The 27,787-nt window shown below is 49.6% G+C and overlaps 1 protein-coding gene across 2 annotated transcripts in view; it reads right to left on the reverse strand.

Moving 5' to 3' along the window:
- Window positions 1-27,787, reverse strand: part of SUFU (SUFU negative regulator of hedgehog signaling) — a 126,501-nt gene that overhangs the window by 19,020 nt on the left and 79,694 nt on the right. For both annotated transcript variants that reach the window (XM_074999257.1, XM_074999256.1), the window contains exons 8-10: window positions 23,710-23,821; window positions 8,821-8,955; window positions 6,716-6,854 (exon numbers count right to left, since the gene is read on the reverse strand). In XM_074999257.1, coding sequence (XP_074855358.1) covers window positions 6,716-6,854; window positions 8,821-8,955; window positions 23,710-23,821 — 386 coding nt within the window. The remainder of the gene's footprint in view (window positions 1-6,715; window positions 6,855-8,820; window positions 8,956-23,709; window positions 23,822-27,787) is intronic.

The following is a 27,787-nucleotide window of genomic DNA, read 5'->3' on the forward strand; positions in this document are numbered from 1 at the left end:
TTTCCTTCCATGGGCACAGTACATTTTGTAATGTGGACCAAGACATGGGCACCACCCACAGGAACAGAGGCTGCCCACTACGGGTGACTACAGGTGCTCTCCTAATTAGCTGGGTGGTACTTGGACCTTCCCTGGGCGGCTGCCTAGACACTCAGCTTGAAGAGAAGACTGGACTGGGGCTATGTGCAGGGCAGAGGCTTGGGGCTCTGGCTTACTTGAGAGGCTCCCTGCTTGGGTCATCTGGGAGGGGCATGTTCCCCTCTCGCTCCTCCCTGGTGGCTTCAGAGCTGGAGAGAGATCTCTCTCCCCCCTGCAGCCCTGCGCCTCCGCATGAGGCTTAATGAGAAACTGTGCAACCATGCAGCTTACAGGAAACTTTGCTCCCCAACTCTATTTCATCAGCTTTAAAACTCCCTCTGGACGGGCTCTGGGAAAGGGCACTCTTTGAACTCTGTCAGTATTGTTCTATCCAGCTTCTGACTAGGATCTCTGCTGCACTTCTACAACACCTTGACTCAGCGATGACCAGGGTCTGAAGGGAGACAAGACAACCATCAGTGCATCTGAAAGGGGCAAGTGTTAAGGAAGGAGAGGCAGGATGCTACTAGCAGGTGGGAGAAAATCTTGACAGTAAAGCCCTGAAACTCACGGATAATTTAGATCACTGTTTCCCACCCCTCCTTTTTTTTTTTTTAATAAAGTACCCCTCTTTTTAAGAAAAAGTACCCCCAGTAACTACAATTTTTGGACAATTCTTTTTTCTACCATTGGAACACATCTGTATAAACAATTGAATTGTAACTGGTTGGAAGAAACTGCATATAGGAGCAACTAACAGGGAGTTTGCCTGGGAAAGCAACCTAGAGGAGCTCAGCTGAGTGTGGCGTTTGGGGAGCTGCGTTGTGAGCTGGTGGGTTGAATTTCTGACTGGGCATTTGTTTGATTTTGCAGACAGGGGTAGTTTGAATAGCTGTCTGTGGGCCTGAGCATCTGTTTTGCAGAGGGGCAGTTGGAAAGCGTGTTTGGCAGTTTGCAAGGTGTGAATTGGGAGAGCTTCCTTCCAGGTGGGCCTTTAAGGGCTGATTAGATTGGAGGCAAAGGCTTTGAGCTGGGCCTAACCAGCCAGCAGCGCTATAAGAAGGCAGCCACAGCAAACCCTGTGAGCAGTGAACAAGAGCAGCTAACAGGGGGTTTGCCTGGGAGTTCGCCTTTGGGAGGAGCCCCAGATCTGTTTTCCCTTTCTTATATGTGACCAGGGCAGCAAAGCAGACAGGGGGCTGCAGACAGGGGAGTTTAAGAGGGAGTTTAACACAGGGAGGCCTACGATGGTCAGGAAGACCCGCAACACCTGTGCCAGCACTGCTTCTGTCTCCTCCGCCTGTAGCCAGACAGACTGCCTGACTATGGATGCCTCTACCCAGACCCGGGTGTGGTTTTGCAAGGACTGTGACTTGCAGTTCCCACTTACTGATATCCAGGCTGGGGGGAGCATCCAGTGTGAAAGGTGCCTGCTAGTGGAATCTCTCAGACAGCAGGTGGGAGAGCTACAGGAGGAGGTGGCTAGATTGAGGAGTATCCAAACCCATGAACAATTCCTGGACAATACTGATGTGGAGACAGCTGAGGTAGCTGTCCCAGTACCCAGGACTGCTGACCGACCACTGGTGGAGGAGGAGATGGCTCAGGGTGGACACTGGCAGATGGCTACTTCTGGCAAAAGGCAGTGCCCCACCCCAGCTCCCGACCCTCCCACTGTGGTACTAGGAAACAGTTAGGCTGTACTTGATACAGGAGACAAGGAATCACACCGTACAGCAGAGGAGAAGCCTCGTACCCACAAGGCTGGGAGGTCAGCTGCCACCACTGCGAGGAGGAAACGTAGAGTAGTGGTGGTTGGGGACTCTCTTCTGAGGGGGACGGAGGCACCCAGCTGTTGCCCTGACATTTCATCTCAGGAGATATGCTGCCTGCCGGAGGCCTGTATCCGAGATGTTACAGAGGTGCTGTTGAGGATTATCCGGCCCTCTGATTACTGCCCCATGCTGCTCACCCACGTGGGCACTAACAATACTGCGAGGTGTGACACTGAGAGGATCAAGAGTGCTCCGGCAGTGCGGGTGAAGGAGTTTGGGGCGCAGGTGGTATTCTCTTCAATCCTTTCTGTCAGCGGTAGGGGCCCAGGCACAGACAGGTGCATCCTGGAGGTGAATGCCTGGCTGCGTAAATGGTGTTGCCAGGAAGGCTTTGGCTTCCTTGACCGTGGGATGCTACTCCAGGAAGGACGGCTAGGCAGAGATGGCGTTCACCTTTCGAGGAGCGGGACGAACCTATTTGGACACAGACTGGCTAACCTAGTGCGGAGGGCTTTAAACTAGGTTTGACGGGGACAGGAGAGCAGAGCCCACAGGTAAGTAGAGAAGATGGAGACCTGGGAGATGGGTCGGAAATGGGAGGGAGCATGGGCTACAATGGCAGAGAAAAAGGAGGGTCAGGGCAAGACTGGGAGGCAAGATCAAATCAATAGCTTAGACGCCTATATACAAATGCAAGAAGTATGGGTAATAGGCAGGAAGAACTGGAAGTGCTAATAAATACAACTATGACATTGTTGACATCACAGAAACTTGGTGGGATAATACACATGATTGGAATGTTGGTATGGAGGGGTACAGCTTGCTCAGGAAGGATAGATGGGGAAAAAGGGAGGAGGTGTTGCCTTGTATATTAAAAATGTACACACTTGGACTGAGCTGGATATGGATGTAGGATGGATGTGTTGAGAGCCTCTGGATTAAGCTAAAAGGGATGAAAAACAAGGGTGATGTCCTGCTAGGAGTCTACTACAGGGCACCTACCCAGACGGAAGAGGTGAATCAGTCTTTTTTTAAACAACTAACAAAATCATCCAGGGCCCAGGATTTGGTGGTGATGGGGGACTTCAACTATCCAGATACATGTTGGGGAAACTAACACAGCGACACACAGACTATCCAGTAAGTTCTTGGACTGCATTGGAGACAACTTTTTATTTCAGAAGGTTGAAAAACCTACCAGGGGGAAGCTGTCCTATATTTGATTTTAACAAATCTGGAGGAACTGATTGAGAATGTGAAAGTGGAAGGCAGTTTGGATGAAAGGGATCATGAAATCATAGAGTTCACAATTTTAAGGAAGGGTAGAAAGGAGAACAGCAAAATAGAGACAATGGATTTCAGGAAGGCAGAAAAGAGCAATAAGAATGATCAAAGGACTGGAGAACATGACCTATGAAGGAAGAATTGGGCTTGTTTAGTTTGGAAAAAAGAAGATTAAGGGGGGACATGATAGCAGTTTTCAGGTATCTAAAAGGGTGTCATAAGGAGGAGGGAGAAAACTTGTTCTTCTTGGCCTCTGAGGATAGAGCAAGAGGCTATGGGCTTAAACTGCAGCAAGGGAGGTTTAGGAATCCTAACTGTCAGGGTGGTCAAACAGTGGAATAAATTGCCAAGGGAGGTTGTGGAATCTCCATCTCTGGAGATATTTAAGAACAGGTTTGATAAATGTCTGTCAGGGATGATCTAGACAGTACTTGATCCTGCCATGAGGGCAGGGGGCTGAACTCAATGACCCGTCAAGGTCCCTTCCAGTTCTAGCCTTCTATGATTCTATAGGCAATAAATTTGCCATTGCACTTACGACTGTGCAAAAAGGATATATTAAAAAAACACTTATATAAAATATTTTTATTCATAAAAAAGGTTGAAAAACAATTATTGCACCCTCTAGAAGAGCTCTGCTTATCCCGAGGGCACACGTTCCCAGCTAGTGTAGGGTGCAGAGACCCTCTCTGCCTCGGGGTCGCAGGGATGTGCCAGCCGCTTCCAGGAGCGATGCGGAGTCAGGGCAGGCAGGAAGCCTGCCTTAGCACCACTGGGCCATTAGTGGCCCAAAATCTCCTGGATCACCTGCAGCAGCCTCTGTGAGATCAAGCTCAATTCTGGCAGACTCCCGGTGAAACCAGGAGCGTTGGCAACCCTACCCACCTTTGACAGAGAGCCAGAGCTGACAAAGGGGGGACAGAGGGAGAAGGAGACGGGGTGTCATGAGATCCCAAACGTCATGAGTGGGAGCAGCCAGTGGGGGAACTAGCACAGGGGGAGGAAATGGGGCCTGGTGCCTGCAGCAGGGACCCAGCATCCCCATGTTCACCAGCAGCGGCAGGGGAAGCAGAGCAAAGCGGCCCTGGCCTCCTCTAGCCACGGCACTCGCTTGGCTTCCCCAACCGCTGTCAGTGAGTGCAGGGGGGCAAGGAGGACCTCTGTTGAAAGTACTGGCTCCCTGGCCCCAGCTAGTCCCTGGGGATGCCTGGGCTGGGGGAGAGGTGGGGGTAGAGCAAAGGGTTATCCTGGCCCTTCCCCAGGTCAGTGCTTGCCCCCCTCGGGTCTCCCCTCACTAGTCACCCCTGCATGCAACCAGAGAATTCTGGCCCATACCGGTAAACAACAGCTGTTGTGTTTAGCCTGCAGGTCTGGGTTTTCACTACTCCACATCAACAGATGGTAACAGCCCATGGCTACTGCACAGACTTGCATCAGACCCTCATAAAGCATTCCTTCCTCAAGCGATCCAAAATAGCCCATATTAGGAGAGACAGGCCGTTTCCCTTCCTCCACGCAGCCCCACAGCATAACGAACTTTCACACCACAGGGAACTGACTCCCTCCAGAGCCCATCACAGCCTGTGAGTGGCCAAGGCCTTGGGTTAACGAAAATGATGATTCCTCTCTAGGTGTCACTCTGACAGTGCTGGCCCTGCTCTCCAAAAGCGGGAGGAGAACCCACGCCTACGTCTCTTGTATACCACAACTTGTCTTGCCCCATAAGCCGAAGCCAAAGGGCTTGTCTTTGGCCATGTCTACACTAAGCGCAGTAAGTAGACCACAGATAGGTGGATTATAGCTACAGCGACTGCGTAGCTAGAATCAACTTATCTGCGCCTGGCTTACCTGGATGTCCCCACCAGGCAAGGTTGACGGGAGACTTTCTCCTGTCGACCTCCCTTACCCCTCGCATCTCGCCAGGAGTACAGAGCTCGACTGTGACCCCCAAGAGGTGGATTTCATGTTTCCCTACCAGACGTGTGACATCAAACCCCAGTTCGACCTTCTGGGCTAGCGCAGACATAGCCTTTAGGCCCTTGTGTCTTCGCTTACAATACCTCAGCTGCTCCTCAGTCATAAATGACCTGTCCTATCTTAAAGAGTCCCAGGCATCCCGCTGGTTCTACTCAATGTTAGCATTCCCGGCTGGGCCCTGCCCATCTGTGCTCTGACCTCCTCACTCTACGGGCACTCATTGAAAGGACAGGGCAGTGGCCAGCAGCAAGGGGAGCGGGTGCCATCAGAAGCCCAAAAAAGTTCCCCAGTGTAGCAGGCAAGTTGGGGACTTGCTCTAAGAAGTCCCACTCTACCTCCAGCAGCCAGAGAGTTTCCTTCCTTCCCAGCCACCCCATGAAACCCCAGTGAACCTTCAGGGCCCAGTAACAGACATTTGGGAATTAGTTAGCTCCATAAGGGCTAATACTAGTTATATGCCTGAACGAAGGCACAACTGTTGCTGTTCTCCACTCTTTAAAGGCTACCTGGCCGCTCTCCACATTGCTACATTTGAAGACCTGGTGTAAATGCAAACAAATGCAGCTATGTTTGGAGTTACCACAGTCACAAGATCTTGTTTGTCATATGTTGGTGAGCAGTGGATGACCCACCCCTTAAACCGACCATTCGCTGTTAATCATTGCAAGAGTGCTGGGCTACCCAACCTACAAAATTAAAGCAAGCAGCTTCACAGAGAACACCGCACGGGGGTTCTACAGAGCACTGGTTCCTTCATGGAGCTGAAAATTTACATGGGTAGTTTCCTGCTGATTTGTGGACATACACATTGTCATGCCTTGAATACAAGGCACAGGCAGCTAACTGTGATACTGGAACAGGAGGATTCAAAACACAGTGCCCTTTGGAGGGCCAGTGCGCAATAAACAGAAGGGGAGCACCAGGCAGCTAAGTCTTTAGAAATGCAGCTTTTCTGAACAGATTCTCCCAGAGCTGTTTGTTTTTAAATGTATTTTTGCTTGGCCTTAAACAAGATAACGAAATGGCGAGGCTGTGCCACCATTGGTGGCCTTAAGTAAATTGTGTGGTGATCTGAGGTGCTGTAGCTAGTGTGTTGCTTAGGGGACACTGGAGAACAGAGCTCCTGAACACTTCTGGTCACTAAAGAGCCCATAATTTTTCCCAAAGATTAAGCTGTTAAGCCTGATGGCCCAGGTGCACTACGAGTTTAGGTAACTGCATTCCTCGTTACGTTACACCCCTAAAGGATCTGCACGGCTGTGGCAGGAGGAATGAACCAAAACACATAGAATTTATAAAGTGATCTGGGGCTCGGAGAGATGAAAATTGCTGTATTCACGTAAGGTATTGGAAACTGCTGACCAGTGTATGTTATTTCAAATTCCATTCACATAACTAGGAACGGTTCTACATTTGTAATCATTTCTGGAGATGTGCACCACCTGATGATCAGGTGTTTTATCATCAGAGGCGCTGCAGTAGGATGCAGAGCTTTGTTGTAAGATTTTAGGCCAGATAAACCTCTACAAAGGGATTGTTTCTGAAGGAGCTGAGAAGGAGAAACAAATAAAGAGAAAGCAGAAATTTAAAAAGCCCCTTACTTGTAGCCAAGGCCCATGTGCTGCATAAGGATGCTCCTCTGTAGCAAAGGCTCCTTCTACTCCTGTCGATACAAATGTGATTGCTGTATCCCCTGTAATACTTTTGTATGTAAAGTGCCGTCCATGTAACAGCCTGCCCCTGGAAAACAGAATACACCCACGTAAATGGAGAGGTCGTACGCAGGTCAGTACAGACCCACCACAGGATTATACAATGGAGCTTCTGTGATTGCTCCTAAGGAATACATCATAGCCCTATAACCACTAAATCTCAGTGAATATACAAATGACTCTCACAGCTTGTCCCTTGACCACAGGTCACGAGTCCCTTCTGGAATTCTGGAAGTGCATGTGTGCCCTCAATACCAAGGCCCTGCTTCCAAATTACAATGCTTCTGGATGAGGATGACTGAATGGGTTTTTATTAGCACCCATCCCTAACCACTGTCACAGGCCACTGCTATATAAGTCCCACTGCTCCCATTAACTCAGAGAACTCCAGTGGGACTGAGTCCAGAACTCTCAGCTCTTTTTTGGTGATGCAAAACTCTCTCACTAGGATAATGAGCTGGCCCTAACTCCTGCAGACTGATAGCTTATGTTATATATTAATCCATTACCTAGTAACTTATTATGTTTAGTTTGCGCCACTGAACTCAAGTTAAATAAAATGTTTAGGAGAAGAGCTACATGTTCAGCTATCACAAATAATACTTTTTTGTAATTGTGTTTTCCTGGGAGGAATCTCAAGTCAGTCAGTGTAAAATCACTGAAGTTCACAGTTTCAGTGAGATGCGAATATATTATCCCCATTTTAGAGCCGGCACTAATTAAAGCATGGGGAAGCTAAGGGACTTCTTCCCTGTGACATGATTCAACCACCAGGGATAGAAACCAGATCCTATTCCTAGCCCTGTACAGTAGCCACACATCTCTCTCTCTCCTCATCATTCAGGGCTCTTCTGCACGAGACATGCAGGCCAAATAATCTGAACTAACTACGGGTATGAAGTCACAGTAGGTTAAACGGTATGAAACTGCTGTGGCCTTCATTCTGAATGAGGGTGGTCAGATGGGTGTTTAAAGTGGTTTAACTAATCCACTGCAAATTCACACCTTTTGTCATTTGGATTTAGCTTTCTGTGCCTGTGTAGACAAGCCCTTACTTTATGATGTTGCACAATTAAAATTGTAACCTCTCATGATATGAGCCTGACCCAACACACCTGAGGGGAAAGAAAGGTTAGAGGCTCGCTAGGGAAGTCTCTGCATTCATTAATGTAGTTTTAATTTTAAAGTAGTCAACAAAACTGGTAGTTAACTGTATAAGCGGTCTTCAGCTCACTCTGAAGCTTCAAAAACCAGACCTCTCATACAATCTCTGTCAAAAGCAGGAGCGCAGCCCTGTGGCTGGGGCCAGGAGTGAGACCTGGCCACTGCAGGGCTCGGTGTGCTCCCATCAGGCTGCAACACTGCTTCCCAGCCGCAGGGCTACACAGACATCTTGCCTCTCACCCTGAGGGCTCCCTCCTGGTCCCCACTGGATCAATGCCAGCCCCTCTGCTGCTGCCAGAGAGTAGCCCTACGGGCAGCAGCAAAAGCAATGCTGACACTGAGCTCTTTGGGTTTGGCAGATTCCCTGGCTTGGGATCGCTTAGGTCCTAAGGGTGCTGGACCAGTGAGTGGCAACCTGTAGATAAATTTGCTGCAAATTTAGACAATGTTTACATTACCTGGGAGAGCAACCTGCTCAGGGTCGATCTTCTGGGGTTCGATTTCACACCCCTGGTAGGGAAGCATGAAATGGACCTCTCAGGGGTCAGCAGTTGACTCCTCGTGAGCAAGGGAGGTCAACAGGAGAAATTTCTCTTTTATTAGTAATTTATCTTGTATTGAACCAACTTCCACCGGTGAAAGTGAAGCTTCTGAGCTACATGGAGGTCTTCTTTAGGTCTGTGGACAGTTTCAGCTATTTCTAATGTTTTTGGCAACATGTCTCAGCTCTGCTCTTTTCAAAGCTATGCAGCATCACATGCAGGAAGATGACCACAAGGCAGAATTGCAGCCATTTGATCAGAGATCAGAAAGAAACCAGCTGGCCTCACCTTAGGCAAAGTGGGATCAGTGCTCCAGACTCCTGGTTGAATTTCAGGTGCACGCTCTCAAGCTGTCTTGTGCGGATTAGCTCGTGAGGAATGATAGCGGCTGAGCTCTCGCTCTCTAAACTGTCCTTACGGCTTCTAAGAGAAAATAAAGAAGTGCTCCTCTTCAGAACTGGAGACTCACATTCCAAGCACTGCCAGCCTCGCAAAAAGGCAGCACAAAAAGCCAATGATTATTCAGAGCAGTCACGTGAAAGCTAACGGAAGGATGCAACAAGAGCTTAATAGGACATGACTAATTTGCAAGCCACCCCATCTCCATTTTACAAGCGTAGCCCAAAAATGCTATCATGTAATGCTCCATCTTGATCCAGCAGCCTTAAAGTTCTGGAAATAAAGTTTGAGAGAGAATGGGAGTAAAATGATACCATGAAGCCAGAAGCACTGTTCTGTAAGGTACAATGCTGCATAGGCTTAGCAAGTCACCCCATACCTGCCTGCAAGGCCTAGCAAGTCACCCCACACCCCATTTTTAAGATCTTTAAGAAATGTGGCTGTATGGAAAGCTCTGTGCTGGCCTGACTCACTGCTATGTAAGCTTAGCTTTAGGATCCACAGCAAAGAGACATAACCTCAATCAACCCAACCCTTTTTCTTTAGCAGACCAACCAAAGGCTTAATATCTTGCATAACCAGTTCTTAAACACACTAACTTCTGCTAGCGCTAAGTACAATATCCAAACTACAAAAGCTACACAAAATTCACACAATATTTGTAGACCGTTTTCCCTTTGAAGTAGAGCTGCTTTCAAACAATGCAATCTTTACACTACATTTTATAAGGGTAGTACGTTACACACAGTGATGTTGTTTAATTTAGAGGCTATGTTCTCCAATTACAAACTTCACAAGACAGAGTCCTCAATATAATCAGGTAGATATCGCCAAATATTGGATCATAAACTAAATACTTTGTACGTTCAAAGAGTGGAATAATTCCTTGTGTTTGCTGAGGACACAGGAAAATATGGTGCCTGACCCAATGATTTTTGTCTATGTAATAGGAACCCGTTCCCCTCCCACCCTCTGAGACCAAACAAATAATGTTATCAAGTCACAGTGCTGTTCAAGAACATAATTAAAATGTGGCTTGACCCTTTCTATGCTGCAAGATGGAGCCATGTCTCAGACACAGCGAGAATTGGGATGTAACAGCTTGTCCACCCATGAGTCTGATTTTGGGCGTACCTTTACTGCAGAGTTAACCAGGGCTCTTAGCTGGATGCCACCCATAACTCCCCTTCCATCCACAGGCACTGCTCTGACTCCTGAGTCTGGTGGAGTTTTAAACCAAGGCTAGCTGGCTCACCTAGGGGTACAGGCTAAAAACCAAGTGAGGCTTTCACAAGGGCTGGTAACCTCCTCCTACTCTGCTGTGAGGGAACAAGCTACAGTACCTAGAGTGCTGACAGTCTTCCAATGCCCTTCCAAAAATCCAACCCTCTCACTGCCCCCTTGTGCCTAGAAGGGCAGAGACGGTCCCCCCGTTTACTGCAGTACAAAAGACCATGGAGCCCCAGTGACAGCAGCCCCAGGGAGGACACAGCAACTCACCGGAACTTTGCAGTGTGACTACTGTCACAAAGTCCCTTGTCAGCCTCTGCGGGTCCCTGCGCTTCCTGGCGGATGTGTGCGCTGCCTCAGAGACTCACGGAGGCCCCCCTTTTGCCCAGGCCCTTCCAAAGGCAGGGGTCTCCACTTAGCGAGCCATCCTCATCATAGGCAGGACCAGTACAGGGAGAATAATACCAGTCCCCTTGCAGGCCCACACCTGCTCCAGTAAAGTGATCCCTCGGGGGAATGGTGGGGGGAGTCCAGACCCACCGTCTACCCTGGACTCCGGCCCAGGGTCCCTATGAGAACAAGAGGCAACTGGCAGGACCTTTACCCCTGCCCCAAAGTAGTAGCCTCACCCTGGGCCACTTCCCCGTGGTACCTTTTTGCTGTGCTCCTGCTCCTCTGGTGCACCCCCCAAAACCTTCCCCCCCGCTACCAGATGGGGAGCACAGGGCCTCTCTCACCAATGAAGGTCTGGGCCTCGACAAGGAACAGAAATGCACTGGCCCACCACCCAGTATACTGTCCTTCTAGAAGGCTCCAGAAGCTTCCAGGTAAGGGTCTACCACCGGGTTTACCACACTACTCATATCCAGGCTAGGCTAAGCACCTGAGCGCCAGTCACCAGATTAACTCTGAAGTGAAGACACACCTCACTGCAGTCTAGTGAGCATCTTAACTTGTGAGCTTAAACTGGTTTAGCAAATGCATTTTACAGCTCTGTGTAGCTGGGCACTTAAAACAGTGGAGAGGGTCAGACACTGGTGAAGAAAACACTTTACAGTCTAATTACTCAGGAATTGCCTGGTTGATTAATGATCAATTGACCTTAACCGAAGGTTTACCTGAACTTCCTTATCAGATCTTATATATACATTAAGCTGTGGGAAAGTTTGCCTGTCATCTAGAGTTTCAAATTATTCATTACCTATTCCTCCAACAGGATGTTGGCCATCAGAAACATGAGAGATTTTAGACCTGAAGTTTATCAGCTCACATGTGCAATTTCAGAACTTGTGTACATGTGGGCATATCCAGAGGCAGTCACTAATTCCATTAGTAAAGACAAGAGTCTGGGTAGAGACCTCTTTCGACTCTGGCTAGTTATTGCTGTGAGCGGATACTACTAGCGAATTTAAGTTTAGAATGGATAATAAGCAGTTAGAGAACAGAATTCCAGAGAGTTGGCCACAAACCAGAAGTGTGTAAAGCTCGCTGGGTTGGGAGACCATTTTTGTTTTGTTTTGCTTTTAATTCACTTGTCTGTGAAAAGTGTCTGATTTCTGATTAGCCTCCCCCCCCAGCCAGTCCCCAACACTCCAATGTAACCCCGATACACTGAGAAGGGAAGGGTTGAGCTTTGGAAGTCATACTGCGCTGCTTTGGCATTATGTGCTCAAGAGATGACACTGTCTAATGTATAACTCTGAAATACAACAGGTTTTTTCAGAACCTCAATAATGAAGATTTAAACATTAATCAGTAACCAGCTGTTCTGTTAAAAAGGGGAAGGTGTGAAGCAATGGGGCTGTTAACCCTTTAAGTAACATCAAATAATTAACAATCCCTTTAGCTAAAAGCTGCCCTAAAATAGCTACCACCACCGGGCTTGCTGTTTCTTTGAAACGTGGGCTGGTTTTGGATTGTGCGCTGAGCTGGCATCCGCTCACGTTAAGAATAAAGCTGAGGTAGCCGAATCCAGGTTCAGGCCCCGTCTACATTGTCATTTTGTAAACACTTTGCAAAGTGGGTTGTTTTAGACATGTTGTGTCCACACATGATGTAGTTAATACAGATCAGTAGCCACAACAGCTGTTTGGCCTCCATCCCTGTTTTCCTCTGATCAGGTTGTCACACACCTTCTGATATATAGATGCACACCCACCACAATGCATGTGTGGCAGAGCTGGCTAATCCCTCTTTGCACCATGAGGCATCCACGAGTGCCTCAACCCCTCACGTTGATGCTGATGCTGCTGGGTGAGCACATCCCAAGGCACTTGCTGCTTTGTTGAGGTTGTGAGTACAACTGCCGCAATGACGCACAGAGATACAAACACAGGTAGGCAGCAAGATGGGTGCAGAGACATTGGGGGGGCTGGGAGAGAAGACTGCTATACTGAGGACATAACCGCTTTTTGTCATAGCTGGGTCAGATGAATGGCACGATGTGTTTACAACACACTGGGCCTCCGCTCTAAGAAGTCCATATGGATTTCTAACAATGGAGCAGCTGCACTGATCTAGCTGTTTTTTGTGTAAACCTGCCTTTAATTATCTCAGTGTAAAAACCTACTTGTCACATGAGTAGTTTTCACCTTGATGTAGACAGCAGAAGTAAAAACTACCCAGGCCTCATGTCCGCTAGGATTTTCTCTCAACGTTGCCAACTCAAAGTACAAACCAAAACCCCTCACCTTTTTTGCTGTGAAAACAAAGCCCTGGGTTTCATTTAAATTCTGTCTTGGTTTTCCCATCTGTGACATGCAATCATTAACAGAGCAGGGTTTGTAAAGTGCTTTGAGATGCTCAAATGGAAGGCGCTACAGAAAGGCCAAGAATCAGATCTGACTTTCAGATTACCAAGTGTTCGCTGGACACAAAACTCTGCAAGAGACGTTAACATTCCTTTGTTCTGGCCCTTCACAAGGGCGATGGTCCGCATGAGAAGCTGGTAGAATTGTTGGGTCGTTATTAATAAGAAGCTCATGTCGTAGCTTTCCCTGCCATGCACAGCTTGTCGGTTCAAGTTGGAAAAGAGTTTTGAAACAGTTTGGTTTCTAGCACAAACAGTTCCAATTTTATGATTGTTGTTTACCTGTAAACTTTCACTTCTCCATCCCATCACCAAATAAATCAGGAACAATAGCTAGCATGATTTTTATCGATAGGACTTTGGTGACTACCAAATACACTGTTGCAAACTTTGTCTGTTCCAGATTTAATACTTCATCCAACCCCACATAAATAAATTCTTATTTCTGTGTGTCCAGAAAAAACAAGTCGGCAAAAACCAGGGCTGCAGTGGTTGGAAAGGCAGTCTGTTCAAATGTAAGCAGTACAACGGAAATGCCCCAGTTTGAAGACTGCACATCTAGCGTTTTATGAAACCGGAGGGGAGTTGGAGGAGATTAAAGCACATTTCCAAGTAATTGAAGACTTGTGGGAGGTGTAAGTGTGGGCAGTTGTCAGATTAATTCTTTAGATGATTAAATTCCTTTGTTTCTTTAAAGCTGTTTGTAGCTAGGTTCTATGCTCTTGTTCTGGGAGAGAGTGTTGCTGCAGTTACCAAGGTGACTTTACCTGACTTAACTATGCTTTTTCCAGCTTCAGTTTCTTCCCACAGCCTGAAGCTGCTCTTCTCTTTTTAAATCTAGTGAATGAAATGAAGTCAGAAGTAGAGTATAAGAAGCACCTGGAAATGCACTCACTGCCTGTTTTGTTATGTGGCTGTCATGAATAGCTTGTTCTCCTATAGCTCTTACCATCAGAGTCAGAAAGTGCTTAACAAGCATTCATGGGTTAATCCTTACAACAGCCCTGTGTAGGACGGAAATGCTGTCTCAATTTTACAAGTGGAGAACCTGAGGCACAGAGAAGCGGTAATTTGCTCAGGATCCCTCTGGGAGACAATGGCAGAACCAGGAATACAACTGGACTCCTGATTTTATGTCTACTTTTAGCTACAAGCAGCATCAGTGTCCCTCAACCTATTAACAGCGCTTTCATACAACTTTCCACACAGATTTGAAGATGATGTGGCTTGTTGCTGCTTGTACTACATTCACTCGGTGTCCTCAGGCCCCCACTATGCTAAACTACGTGAAGCCACCCAAAAGCAGTCCCTCCCCAAAGAGCAACGTCTACATAGACAAGCCTCGTGGCAAGGGGCAGTGGAAGCTCAGAGATCAAGGGACATGCCCAAGGTCTACTTTAAGTCAGTGGCAGAGCCGTGCATAAATCCTGAGCCCCAGGTCAAGTCCCTTTACCTCTGATTGGGTAAAATGAGGCCTGTGGGCCAGATGTGGCTTGCCAAACCACTGATGCAGCACGCCGCCACTGTCCCTTTGCCCAGCGGGAGCCTTGGGCAGGCTTCCTGCCTTCTGGGCCCCCCCGTACAACCGCTCAAAGCAGCCAGCTGCCAATGCCATGTGCTCTGGGTGCTGCAGACTCCTGGTGGGGTTGCGGGCAGGAAAGGTGGTTGTACACTGCACTTCTCCTTCTACCTCCACTGCCCCCCAGCACGCTCTTGCAGCTCTTCTGGCTGGAAACCTGCGCTGCTTGGCACAAATGAAGCAGACTGCAGTCACTCTCACCCTAAATATGGGCTGGCAGTCTGGGGAGACATACAGATCCCTGTGCGAGCTACTCGGCTCGAGATGGAGTATTGAATGCTGGAGGCTGAGTCTTCCTGAGGGCTCTTTGCCCTGCTTGAAGTGGGAGGTGGTTGCAGCCCGTGTTTGGTTGCGTGTGCTACAGATGCCCAGAGCTTCATGTGCGCTGAGTCATCCTAGGAGCAGTGCATGGAACCCCTCTCCTGCGGCTGCAGAGAAGTGTTGGCACAAAGCTTCTGCACTGCCAGCGGTGGGAGCTGTTGGGCCATTGGCCCAGGGGCAGCAGGCGAGGCCTGTGGGCAAAGGCAGTGAGGGGTCACAGAGAGCATGGCAGAAACCCAGTGAGATGGAGCAGGGCCGGCGGGGCCAGGAATATTACTGGTGCCTGGGCACCATGGGCCCATATAACTCTCCACCTATGCTCTTAGGGCAGGAAGTTGCTTACTCATGCGGATTCCTTAAGCCACGTCCATATGGGGAAGAGAACACGTTTTACTAAGTCAACATGACTCCCCCACGCCGTAAGTAATATTTGCTCACCGCTGTGCTGGTTACAACACACTGGTTAACATGTTTTCCATTCTCCCAGGACAGACGTGGCCTAGTAGAGATTTCACTGTACCTTCTCCCATGAAGACAGTGATTTGGGAAAGAAGCAGCAGCAGCATGAAGTCTCAGATGGCAGCAAGAAAAGAGAGCATGGGGGGGACCATATGGCTGTTTGATGCGGAGGAGAGCTCTTAACACTGAGGGTGCTAGCTATCACCAAAGTGACTCTGAGGAGGACACATGGCATTCTGGAAGCGGTTTTCCCCTAAGGAGAGTCACTGTTACAGGGAAACAGGGTAGCTGTTTCCAGTGTGGGAACCACAGACAGGAAAGGAACTTATTGATCTTCTAGTAAGCAAGTACCGGGAACCCCTCGCTCCCCATGCTTTCAGATTCAGGGAATTGCTGATAAGGAAATGAGATATATTCATTACAATGCGCACTGTCAAGGTCAGGATGTTCCATATTTGATTCATCTTCCTCAGTGCCTTGAGCTGTCACAAACATGTAAATATTGATGCATGTGTTCCACTTCTCACCCTTGCTCGAGTCCCCCGCCAAGACTTCTATGCCAGCGTTACCCTGTTTATCTGATCCCTGAACGCTTGTCTCGCCTGAATTATAGCTGCCGCCCAACACTGGTGCTTGTATATCAGACGTTTCCTCAAACTGACAATGACCCTAAATGTTTTGCTGCCCCTGAAACGTTGGGAAAGACAGGTTACTCACCGTAGTAACGGTGGTTCTTCGAGATGTGTCCCCGTGGGTGCTCCACAATAGGTGTCGGGCTTGCCCAGCACCACAGATCAGATCTTCCAAGCAGTTTCTGCCGGACCACGCATGCGCCGGTGCGCGCCGCTCCCTTGCGCGCTCCTGGCCACACGTGCGTGATCCGGTCCCCGCCAGTTCCTTGACCAACCACCTCAGATGCTCCTGCAAAACACTAACAGAGATCTGAAGCGGGGAGGATGGGCGGGTGGTGGAGCACCCATGGGGACACATCTCGAAGAACCATCGTTACTACGGTGAGTAACCTGTCTTTCTTCTTCGAGTGTCCCCGTGGGTGCTCCACAATAGGTGACTACCCAGCAGTAACCCAAGATAGGAGGTGGGTAATCGGATTATGTGCAGCTTGTCCCCGAGAGGACCGCTGTCGAGAGACGGGTATCCTCTTGGAATACCCTGTGAAGGGTGTAATGTTTGGCGAAGGTGTCATAGGATGACCAGGTCGCCGCTGTGCAAATGTCTTTTAGCACAACGCCCTTGGAAAAGGCTGTTGATGCCGCCACCGCCCTAGTGGAATGAGCCCTGGGAGTGGCCAATAAAGGAGTCTTTTTGAGTTCGTAGCACATTTTTATGCAGGATACGATGTGCTTCGAGATTCTCTGCGAAGAGAGACCTTCTCCTTTTGATTTGGGAGCGAGAGAGACTAGGAGTCTATCCGTTTTCCGGAAGGACTTGGTCCTGTCTACATAGAAGGCTAGCACCCTCCTCATGTCCAGGAGGTGTAGGCGCACCTCTTTGTTAGAGTTATGAGGCTTTGGATAAAACGAGGGTAAAACAATAGGTTCGTTAATGTGAAACTCAGAAGAAACCTTGGGAACAAAGGCTGGACGCAGCTGTATGGTTACCGCCTCCTTGGACAAAACAGTGCAGGGTGGCGTTGCCATAACTACCGCAAGCTCGCTCACCCTGCGAGCTGACGTAATTGCGAGAAGAAAGGTCATCTTTATCGTAAGGAGGCAGAGGGAAACCGTGGCCAAGGGCTCGAACGGTGGTCCCGTTAGCGCGTTAAGCACCAGGTCCAAGTTCCACGAAGGTGGAAGCGGTTTCTGAGGGGGGTATAGGTTTACCAACCCTTTGAGGAACCTGGTAACCATGGGATGGGCGAACACCGTGTGTCCTTCCTCCTTGTGTCTGAACGCCGAAATGGCGGCAAGGTGGACCTTTAACGAGGACAGTGAGAGTCATCCTCTCTTGAGGTCCAGTAAATACTCTAATATTACAGGTATAGGCACCGAAAGGGGGGCCAGCTGTTTGGTAGAACACCAAGCCGTGAAGCGAGTCCATTTCTGCTTGTAGGTCTTCCTGGTGGAAGTCCTCCTGCTACTTTCTAGGACTTGTTGCACTTCCTCTGTGCATGTGCTCTCTAGGGAGCAGAGCCATGGATTAACCAGTCACAGGCCTTGGGGGTGCGGATGCACTATGGACCCCTGGGCTTGCGTGAGCAGATCCGGCGCCACCGGAAGAGGCATCGGTGGACGGTCCGACATGCGCAGGAGTAGGGGGAACCGTTGCTGTCGATCCCACGTTGGGACTACCAGGATCATTCGGGCTCCTTCCCTCCTGGCTTTCTGCAAGACTTTGTGGATCAGCACTGTGGGAGGAAAAGCGTAAAGCAGGGGGCCCCTCCACGAGATCGCGAACGCGTCCCCCAGGGACCCCCATCCCAGTCCTGCCCTGGAGCAGAATCGTGGGCACTTCTTGTTGTGTTGAGTGGCAAACAGGTCTACCTGGGGAAAACCCCATGCGTGGAAAATCGGTCGTAGCAGATCGGGACGGATCTGCCACTTGTGCGTGAGTGCAAAACGCCTGCTCAGCTGGTCTGCCTTCACATTGTGAGCGCCTGGTAAGTATGAGGCTTTCAAGATTATATTGTTGGCGATGCACCAGTTCCATAACCGGACTGCTTCCGCACATAAGGCACAGGACCGAGCTCCTCCTTGCTGGCTTATATAAAACATGGTGGAGGTATTGTCTGTACTGATCCCGACGACTTTGCCTTGTATATGGTCTCGAAAGTGTCTGCAGGCGTTGAACACTGCTGTGAGCTCCAGTATATTTATGTGCAGTGACTGCTCCGTGGAGGACCACAGCCCTTGAGTCACCTCTTCGCCCACGTGTGCTCCCCACCCTATGAGGGAGGCATCTGTAGTAAGAATAAACCGATATTTGTGGTTGGTGGAAGGGTACCCCTGTTAGCAAGTTCTTGGGGTTTACCCACCATTGCAGGGATTTGCGCACCTCTGTTGTGGGCGACACCACCCTGTGAACGGTGTGTGCTGCCGGTTTGTATACGCTCGCCAGCCAGTGCTGCATGCTGCGCATGTGTAACCTGGCGTTCTGTACTACGAACGTCGCCGCTGCCATGTGGCCCAGCAGCTGTAAGCACGTCAGGACCGGCACCGTAGGGCTGAAGGTGATGACCTGCACAAGGGAGCCGATGGCCCGAAAGCGAGTCTCTGGTAGATATACTCTCGCTGTAATAGAATTTATGCGTGCCCCTATGAACTCTATGTCCTGTGTGGGGTCTATCTTTGATTTTGCCAAATTGATAACCAGGCCGAGCGAAGAGAACGTGCCTGCTGTGATGCGTATCATGCGTAGTACCTCCTCCTTCGAGGCCCCTTTGAGTAGGCAGTCCTTCAGATACGGGAATATAAATACCCCCTGTCTGTGCAGGTAGGCTGACACCACTGCCAAGGTCTTGGTGAAGACTCTGGGGGCCAAGGAGAGGCCAAATGGTAGGACCTTGTATTGAAAATGTTCTTTGCCTACCATGAACTGGAGGAATCACCGGTGAGCCGGATGGATAGTTATGTGAAAATACGCGTCTTGTAAATCGAGGGCTGCGAACCAATCTCCATCGTCCAGTGCCGTAAGGATGGAGGCGATTGTGATCATCCGAAAGCGTTGCTTGCGCAGGTACCGGTTGAGGCCTCGAAGATCTAAGATGGGCCTCCAGCCTCCTGTCGTTTTCTCCGTGAGGAAGTACCTCGAGTAGAACCCTTTTCCTTGCAGTTGCTCCGGCACTCTTTCCACTGCCCCCATGAGCATGAGATGGTCTACCTCCTGCTTGAGCCTCGCTACATGGGAGGCCTCCTGGAGGTGGGGCCTGGGTGGAGGTTGTGGCGGTGGGAGCGACTGGAAGGGGATGGCGTACCCCGTGGCTATGATCTCCAGCACCCATTTGTCCATGGTGATCCTTTGCCACTGGTCGTAGAATGGTCGGAGGCGATGGTGGAATAGCCGCTTCGGATGACCTTGTGCGATGGTAGTGATGGCGCAGCCCTGGATCTGTGTGTCAAACTTGTGGCCTTTGGCCCTGCCCCGAGGACGCACGGCTCTGTTGTGAATGTCGCCTGGGAGTTCTGTACTGCTGGTGCTGTTGATGTCGCCCTTGCTCGTAACCCCTGTGGTACTGGGGACGCTGTTGCTGGTACTGGTACCGTCTTTGTTGAGGGTAGTACTTTTTCTTTCTGTATGGAGGGGTGTAAATCCCCAGGGTCCTAAGTGTGGCTCTTGAATCTTTACTGGAATGAAGGACTGAGTCAGTTGATTCAGCAAACAGCTTCTGTGAGTCGAAGGGAAGATCGACTATCTTTGCCTGCAGATCCCTCGGTATACCCGAAGTCTGGAGCCAGGACTTCCGTCGCATCACCACTGCCGTAGCTGTGGAACGTGCTGCTGTGTCCGCAACATCCAGGGCGATCTGAACTCCCGTCCTCGAGGCCACGTAGCGTTCTTGCACGATGGCCTTGAGCACTGGTTTCTTGTCCTCTGGAAGCGAGTCCATGAGGGAGGTTAACCTAGTGTAGTTGTCGAAATTATGGTTCGCTAAATGCGCTGCATAATTTGCCATTCGCAACAGTAGAGTGGAGGAGGAGTAGCCCTTTCTGCCGAACAGCTCTAGCTTCTTGGCATCTTTGTCTGTTCCCCCTGTCCTGAATTGAGATGTCTTTGATCTTTGTTGCGACGACTCCACCACCAAGGAATTTGGTTGTGGGTGCCTGAACAGGAACTCCATGCCCTTCGCCGGCACGAAGTATTTCTTATCCGCTGTCTTGTGGACAGGCGGAATAGTCGCAGGGGTCTGCCATATCATAGTGGCAGACTCCAAGATTGCTTCATCAAGCGGTATTGCTATTTTGGAAGAGGCCGGAGGTCTCAGATTTTTGAGGAGCTTATGGTGTTTCTCTTGCACCTCTGCTGTCTGGATGCCTTGCGTGAAGGCCACCCTCTTAAACAGCTCTTGAAACTGTTTGAGATCGTCCGGAGGATGGACGTCCCCCGGGGCCGTAGCCTCGTCCGGGGAGGAGAGCGAGGAACCACTGGGGTACGCCTCTCTGGACCCTTCTGGTTCCTGTTGGTGATGGTACACCCTCTCGCTAGAGGCTTGCGAGGGAAAATCTCGGGGTTCCATAACCAGTCCCCCCTGAGATACTTGAGTCTCTGTCCCCGTTCGCAATTGCCCTCGGGGATACGAGATCGTCTGTGGGGATCTTTCCCTGGTAGATTGCCGGTGGTGTCTATGCCCCGCGCGATAAGGGCAACCATGGCAGTATAGGCACTGTTCTTGGGAAGGTGACCTAGACCACTCCCTTGGTGCATACCCTCTGCGTCTGGGGGAGCGAGATCGTCGAGAGATCTGGGACACTGGAGAGAGCGATTTGTGATAGTACTCCAGCGGCTCAAACCCCAGGAAGGGTGAAGGTGGTCCCAGCCAGGGCGAGGCTGGTTGTAAAAATGGAGACAGGGGCTCCGGGTAGGCTAGGGGGGACCCCTGCCTTCTGGTTGGAGTCTGCAGCATGAGCGGAGGGCTGAAAAAAAGCAACTCCGCAGCCCTGTCTGGAGAGGGGCTGCGGTGCCTCGTTTTGTGTGCAGCCTTCCCCCTCCCTTGAGGAGGTAACTCCGCCCCCTGGCGTGTAGGGGATCTCTGCCCCGTCCGCGCCGTGCTTGGCACGCTCATGGGCGGTGCCGCACGGGCGGTGTCCTCCGGTGCCTGCAGGCTGCGTGCCTGCGCGCTCTGCACCGCCGGTTCCCCGGGGGTCGGTGCCGCTGCTTGCGGTGCCGCCGGTACCAGCGCTTGTTTAGCCGCCACCCTGCCTGCGGTGCGGGGCGGCTGTTTGATTATCGGAGGCTGAACCGCTTCCACGTGGCTCTCCGTGCCGCCGCCGATCAGCTGTTGCTGCGGCTGGGGGCTGCGCACTCCTCCCGTCCCGCTCGCTGTTGCTGCCGGCAGGGATCGGGCTGGGGAGGCTTTCCTCCGTTTTTGCGCTGATGGGGTGAGGGAGGCGGCTTTCCTTTTATGGGCCCCGGAGGGTCCCTCCTGCTGCGGCCGCTCCGGCACGTCTGGCTGGAGGGCCTTGTCGAAGAGCAGCATTTTAAGCCGCATCTCCCTGTCCTTCCTTGCTCTGGCTGTTAGTTTTGCACAGAAGGAGCATTTCTGCGTGACATGGGACTCCCCCAGGCACCTTATGCATAGACTGTGCCCATCAGATGCTGGCATTGCCTCTCGGCAGGACTCACATTTCTTAAATCCTGAAGAGGACATTGTTGGTGAGTCTTTCAGTTGTTAACGGGTACTTAGCACCATCTCTGTGCCTTTTTTCCCCTTCTCCGATGGCCTGCCACGGCAGGAGGGCTGATGGCCCTAGGCTCCTGGCCTCCTGTGTTCCGCTTGTTACTGGGACTGGACTGGACTGAATGCCGTCCCGCTTGTTGTTTGTTTTTTTTTTTTTTTGAAAAATAACAACTGTCTAACTTGCAGTAGCCTAAGAACTTGAAAACTTTAAAGAAAAAACAGTTAAAACCATTGAATACGCTGACTTGGCCTTAGCCTAGTTCAGATTCCGTCTGCAGCCGACGGCAGTTAAGAGGAACTGGCAGGGACCGGATCGCGCACGTGGCCAGGAGCGTGCAAGGGAGCAGCGCGCGCCGGCGCATGCGCGGTCCGGCAGAAACTGCTTGGAAGATCCGATCTGCGGCGCCGGGCGAGCCCGACACCTATTGTGGAGCACCCACGGGGACACTCGAAGAAGAACATGGGGTTTCCATTGGCCATTTAATTGCATGCCAGTAGCACAGTGCTCGTTAGCACTCCTGTTGTATGTCAGCATACATGCATAAGAGGGAAGATTTTTGGTAAATTTCAACCCTCCAAGGAACAGGTGCAGTACACCACCCACAAGTAGTTTAAAAAATTTCCCCTGGGACCACTCTTCACAGAGCAAGATGTTACTCAGTATAAATAAGGATGTCAGAATCTGGCCCCCTACGATTATTAGCTGTACTGACAGCTGTTGCGGACCTGGCTCCCCACCTCCTGGAGGGGCAGGGCCAAGCTTGGAAGTGGCAGGTCTTAGGGCAGACAGCTCCCTTAGAGCCACAGAGCCCTCCGCAGCATTTCAAAAGGGGCCTGGAACTGCGGCAGTGGTTGGAGCTCTGGGCCCTTTGAAATGCTGGGTGTAGGGGCAACTGCCCCCTTCGCCCCACCGTCAGCAGGCCCGAGTATTATGCAGAATTAAAAATAATTTTTTTAAATGATCAAGCATGGCACACGCCTTCCAAAAAACAGGCAAGCCACATGTATTTCATGATACTTCATCATCTGTATAGCCTCATGAATTAGCACAGTGCTTTGCAGGGACGCTGTGACCCAAAAAGACTGCAGCCTAAATCAGACCAACAGGGGACAGAGGGAAAAAAGGGCTCTAGCCAAGTACTAAGAATGGTATTGCTTTGGCTAGGATGCTTCTGCTAAGAATGAACTAGCACAAGAATGGGACTGAACAGCAGGAGGAGAAAGGAGTAGTTTGGAGGACAGGGCGCATTGCCGGCACTTTGGAAAAAAGGAAGATTTCACACTGACCTCTACGCTTTGGACAACAGCTCTGAGGCTGTAGCGGGAGGAAACAAAAATGCAGCAAAAAGAGGAGAACTGTGCAGCAAAGATGCATTTAGATGATCACTCCCTCTCCCTATTTACTGCTTTTAAAGGCTGCTGTAGAAGTCCACTCCCCACACCCCGGAGGAGAAAACGTGCACTGAGTCCAGAAGTGAGAGCCTCCAGCTACAAACATTCCAGGAGGGTAAACTGTGGTCCTAACAGACATGACAATGCTGACCTGTCTTTCCCCACTGCTTTTCCCCAGGGCAAACGGTACCAATGTAACTGAAATTGGTGTCTCAGGTTCAGTGGGGGAGAGAGGCCCCAAAAGGTGAAAATGCACATGAGTATGTACACCATTTGCCATGCACTCACCAAGTTACGTAGAGAAAAGATTTCCAGCCTCATTTAGTCTAGCTAACTCTCTGGACCATGCTGCATCTTTGTGCTCCCATGCTTTTTCCAGTCCAACTTCAAAAAACGGAAGCAAAGGGACTTCTTTTGGTCCATTATCCCACGGTATAAGATCTCCCTTTAATTACTGTACCGTTAAATCACCTTGAACCATTCACCTCTTGCTACATTTCTAGGTTGCTAGTATTCACTGTGACTCATTCCTCTGCTCTTCAGGTAATGGTCCCACCAAGGTGAAATCTTATTTTCCCTCCCAACTCTTCTTCTCTCCCCTTTCCCCCTGTCTGAACAGCACAAGATCATACTTACGGTGCTCGGTCATAGTTCAACCCATTCTGTCTTTGTGCACTGATTGGAGGTAGAACAGGTTTGCTGTTAATCTCGAGCCCTCTCCGCAAAGTCTCCCTGATTTGCTCTGTATCTGTAAAGAGTTTGTTTGAACATGATTTAGTATGCACGCATGCACCACAAATACCAGCTAATAAGAATGTGATGGCATCTGCTTCTTATGGCGTCTGTTTCTATTATAGGTATTCAGCTGAGCTCGCCCCTTTGGTTGGGTGCAGAAAGAGGAGCCCTTCAAGACAATTCAGCAGTTTACGAAGTTATTTCACTGCTGTCAATTTCAGTTCTCCCATTTTGCTACCCCCACATATATCCAACCTTCCACCGTTGCTAAGTCATCATCCAGAGGGTGCAATGCTGAGCAATAGGTCTCTCACCCATGCCTTGTCATTGGGAAAAACGGTGCTGGTTCGACACTTCTCCCATAACCTACTGACTTCATGACCCATTTAATTCTTGGATGCTGCAAATTTTCCAAACCAAGTGAGACAATGAAGTTTATCTTTTTATCAGGTGGAATAGCTCAGTGGTTTGAGCACTGGCTTGCTAAACCCAGGGCTATAAGCTCAATCACTGAGGGGGCCATTTAGGGATCTGGGGCAAATAGATTTAAAAAGAAAGGATGGTGCTTGGTCCTGCTAAGAGGGGCAAGGGACTGGACTTGAGGACCTCCTGAGGGGTCTCTTCCAGTTCTATGATATGGCTATTTCTATATACTAGATTTTATGTAAGCTAGTGACAGATGACGTAAGAAAAGTTGAAGTATTGAATGCCTTTTTTGCCTCAGTCTTCATGGACAAAGTCAACACCCACATGACGGTCCTAGACAATGCAGTATGGGAAGGTGGAGGGCAGCCAGCTGTGGGGAAGGAACAAGTTCTGAGCAATCTAGAAAAACAAGATCTACACAAATCCATGGGTCTGGATTTAACGCACCCAAGGGTACTGAGAGAATTGGCAGATGTTATTGCTGAGCTTTTGGCCATTATCTTTGAAGACTCTTGGAGATTGGGAGAGATCCCAGATAACTGGAGGGGATCCTCAAGGAAAGCATTTTGAAGCATTTGGAAGAGGGGGAGTGACCAAGAGTAGTCAGCGTGGGCTCACCAAGGGCAAATCATGCCTGACCAATCTGATTAGCTTCTGTGATGAGGTAACGGGCTCCGTGGACATGGGGAAGTCAGTGGGTGTGATATACCTTGACTTCAGCAAAGCTTTTGATACAGTCTCCCACAACATTTTTGCCCATAAATTAAGGAAATATGGATTGGATCCTTGGACTATAAGATGAATAGAAAACTGGCTTGATGGTCAGGCGCAACGGCTCACTATCTGGATGGCAGTTGGTTTCAAGCAGAGTGCTGCAAGGCTCGGTTCTGGGGCCAGTGTTGTTCAACATCTTTATTAAGGACCTGTATGAGGGACTGGGCTGCGCCCTCAGCTAGTTTGCAGACGACACTAAGCTAGAGGGAGAGGCGGATACGTTGGAGGGTACAGATAGGAGCCAGAGGTACCTGGATAAATTGGAGGACTGGGCCAAAAGAAATCTGATGCGGTTCAACAAGAAGGGTAGAGTCCTGCAACTGGGGAGGAAGAATCCCAAGCATTGTTACAAACTGGGGACCAACTGGCTAAGCAGCAGTACAGTGGAAAGGGACCTACGGGTTATGGTGGATGAAAGGCTAGGTATGAGTAAACAGTGTGCCCTTGTAGCCACGAAGGCTAACGGCATACTAGGGTGCATGAGGAGGAACATTTCGAGCAGATCTAGAGAAGTGTTTGTTCCCCTCTATTCAGCATTGGTGAGGCCACATCTGGAATAGTGTGTTCAGTTTTGGGCCCCCTGGTATAAAAAGCATGTGGATTTGCTGGAGCAGGTTCAGTGGAGGGCAACAAAAATGATTAAGGGGCTGGAGTACAAGACCTATGAGGATAGGCTGAGGGATTTGGGCTTGTTTAGTTTACAGAAGAGAAGACTTAGGGGTGATTTAATAGCAGCCTTCAACTTCCTGAAGGGGAGCTCCAACAAGGAGGGTGAGAAACTGTTCTCAGTGGTGTCAGATGGCAGAACAAGGAGCAATGGTCTGAAGTTGAAGAGGGAGAGGTGTAGGTTAGATATTAGGAAAAACTAGTTCACCAGGAGGATGGTGAAGCATTGGACCGCGTTGCCTACAGTGGTGGTGGATTCTCCATTCCTCAAGGTTTTTAAGTGCCAGCTTGATGAGGTCCTGGCTGGGATGACTTAGTTGGGGCTGATCCTGCTTGAAGCAAGGGGCTGGACTAGATGACCTCCTGAGGTCTCTTCCAGCCCTATGATTCTATGAAGTTGAAGACTGCTATCTGATCACCCCTCACTCGTCTCTTCTTCATACTATATAAGCTCAAGTCCCTCAGCGTCTCCTCAGAGATCATGTGCTCTAGCCCCCTAATCATTTTTGTTGCCCTCCGCTGGATCCGCTCCAATGCATCAACACTCTTTCTATACTGGGGGGGCGGGGACCAGAACTGGACCCAATTCTCCAGAGGAGGCCACACTAGTGCCGAATAGAGGGGAATAGCAACTTCTCCACATCTGCTGAAAATGCTTCTCCTAATGCACCTCAATATGCCACTAGCCTTCTTGGCTACAAGGGCAACTGTTGACTCATATCCAGCTTCTCATCCACCAAAATTCCCAGGTCCTTTTCTGCTGCACTTCTACTTAGTCAGTCGGTCCCCAGCCCGTAACAGTGCTTGGGATTCTTCCATCCCAAGTGCAGAACTCTGCACTTCTCCTTGTTGAACGTCATCAAATTTATTTTGGCCCAATCCTCCAATTTATCTAGGTCACTCTGGACCCTATCCCTACCCTCCAAAAGCACATATCTAACTGTTCCCCTAGCTTAGCGTCATCTGCAAATTTGCTGAGGGTGCAATCCGTCCCCTCATACAGGTCATTCATAAAGACATTGAACAATACTGGCCCTAGACCAGATCCTTTGGGGACCCTACTTGAAACTGACCGCCAACTAGACACTCACCTATTGATCAGTACCTGTTGGGCCCGACCATCAAGCCAGTTTTCTATCCATTTTACAGTGCATGTATCCAATCCATATGTCCTTAACTTATGGCCAAGAACGTTGTATCAAAAGGTTTGTTAAAGTCAAGGTATAACACATCCATTAACTCCTCCATCTCTACAGAGCCTGTTGCCTCATCACAGAAGCTAATCAGATTGGTCAGGCATGATTTACCCTTGGTGAATCCATGGTCACTTTCCCCCCTTCCACGTGCTTCAAAATGGATTCCTTGAGGATCCCTTCCATGATTTTTCTGGGGACTGAGGTGAGGCTGACCGGTCTATAGTTCCCTGGATTGGCCTTCTCTCCTTTTTTAAAGATGGGCACAACATTTGCCTTTTTCCAGTCGTCCAGGACCTCTCCCGATCTCCATGAGTTTTCAAAGATAATAGTCAAATGCTCTGCAATGATATCCGCCATTCTCCTCAGTGACCTTGGCTGCATTACATCTGGACCCATTGATTTGTGTGCATCTAGCTTTTCTGTACAGCTCAGCCTGTTCTTTCCCCACCGAGGGCTGCCCACTGCATGGCCTAGTGCCATAGTCTGGGAGCTGACTTTGTCTGTGAAAACTGAGGCAAAAAAAACATTGAGTACTTAAACACTCAGGTGAGTGCGATCCAAGAAAAAGGAACTGAACTGAGTGTTACAAGGGGCAGAAGTTCATCGTGAAACTTTATCCACATTTAGCTTCAAATACACATTTGATGCAGTCCTTAACCTTGACATTTTTTTCATTCATGTCTGACAAATACATTACAAGGAAATTCACATGCAAGCTTTCCTAAGGCGTACCCCTTATTTTTGTGGCAATCAGGCACCAAGTGGAAAACCTCTTCAGACAGCATTTCAGCATCATTTGAAGGGCATAACAAATATTGCTTTGTACAGCTGTCCCAGATCTTTCAGTTAGGGGACCGGGGAAGTGGAGGAAATTGGGGTCTTATATACTGTGACTTATAGACCCCCAGACAGAAGAA

This window comes from Carettochelys insculpta, chromosome 7 (genome assembly GCF_033958435.1).
Source record: "Carettochelys insculpta isolate YL-2023 chromosome 7, ASM3395843v1, whole genome shotgun sequence".
Taxonomy (NCBI): Eukaryota; Metazoa; Chordata; order Testudines; family Carettochelyidae; genus Carettochelys; species Carettochelys insculpta.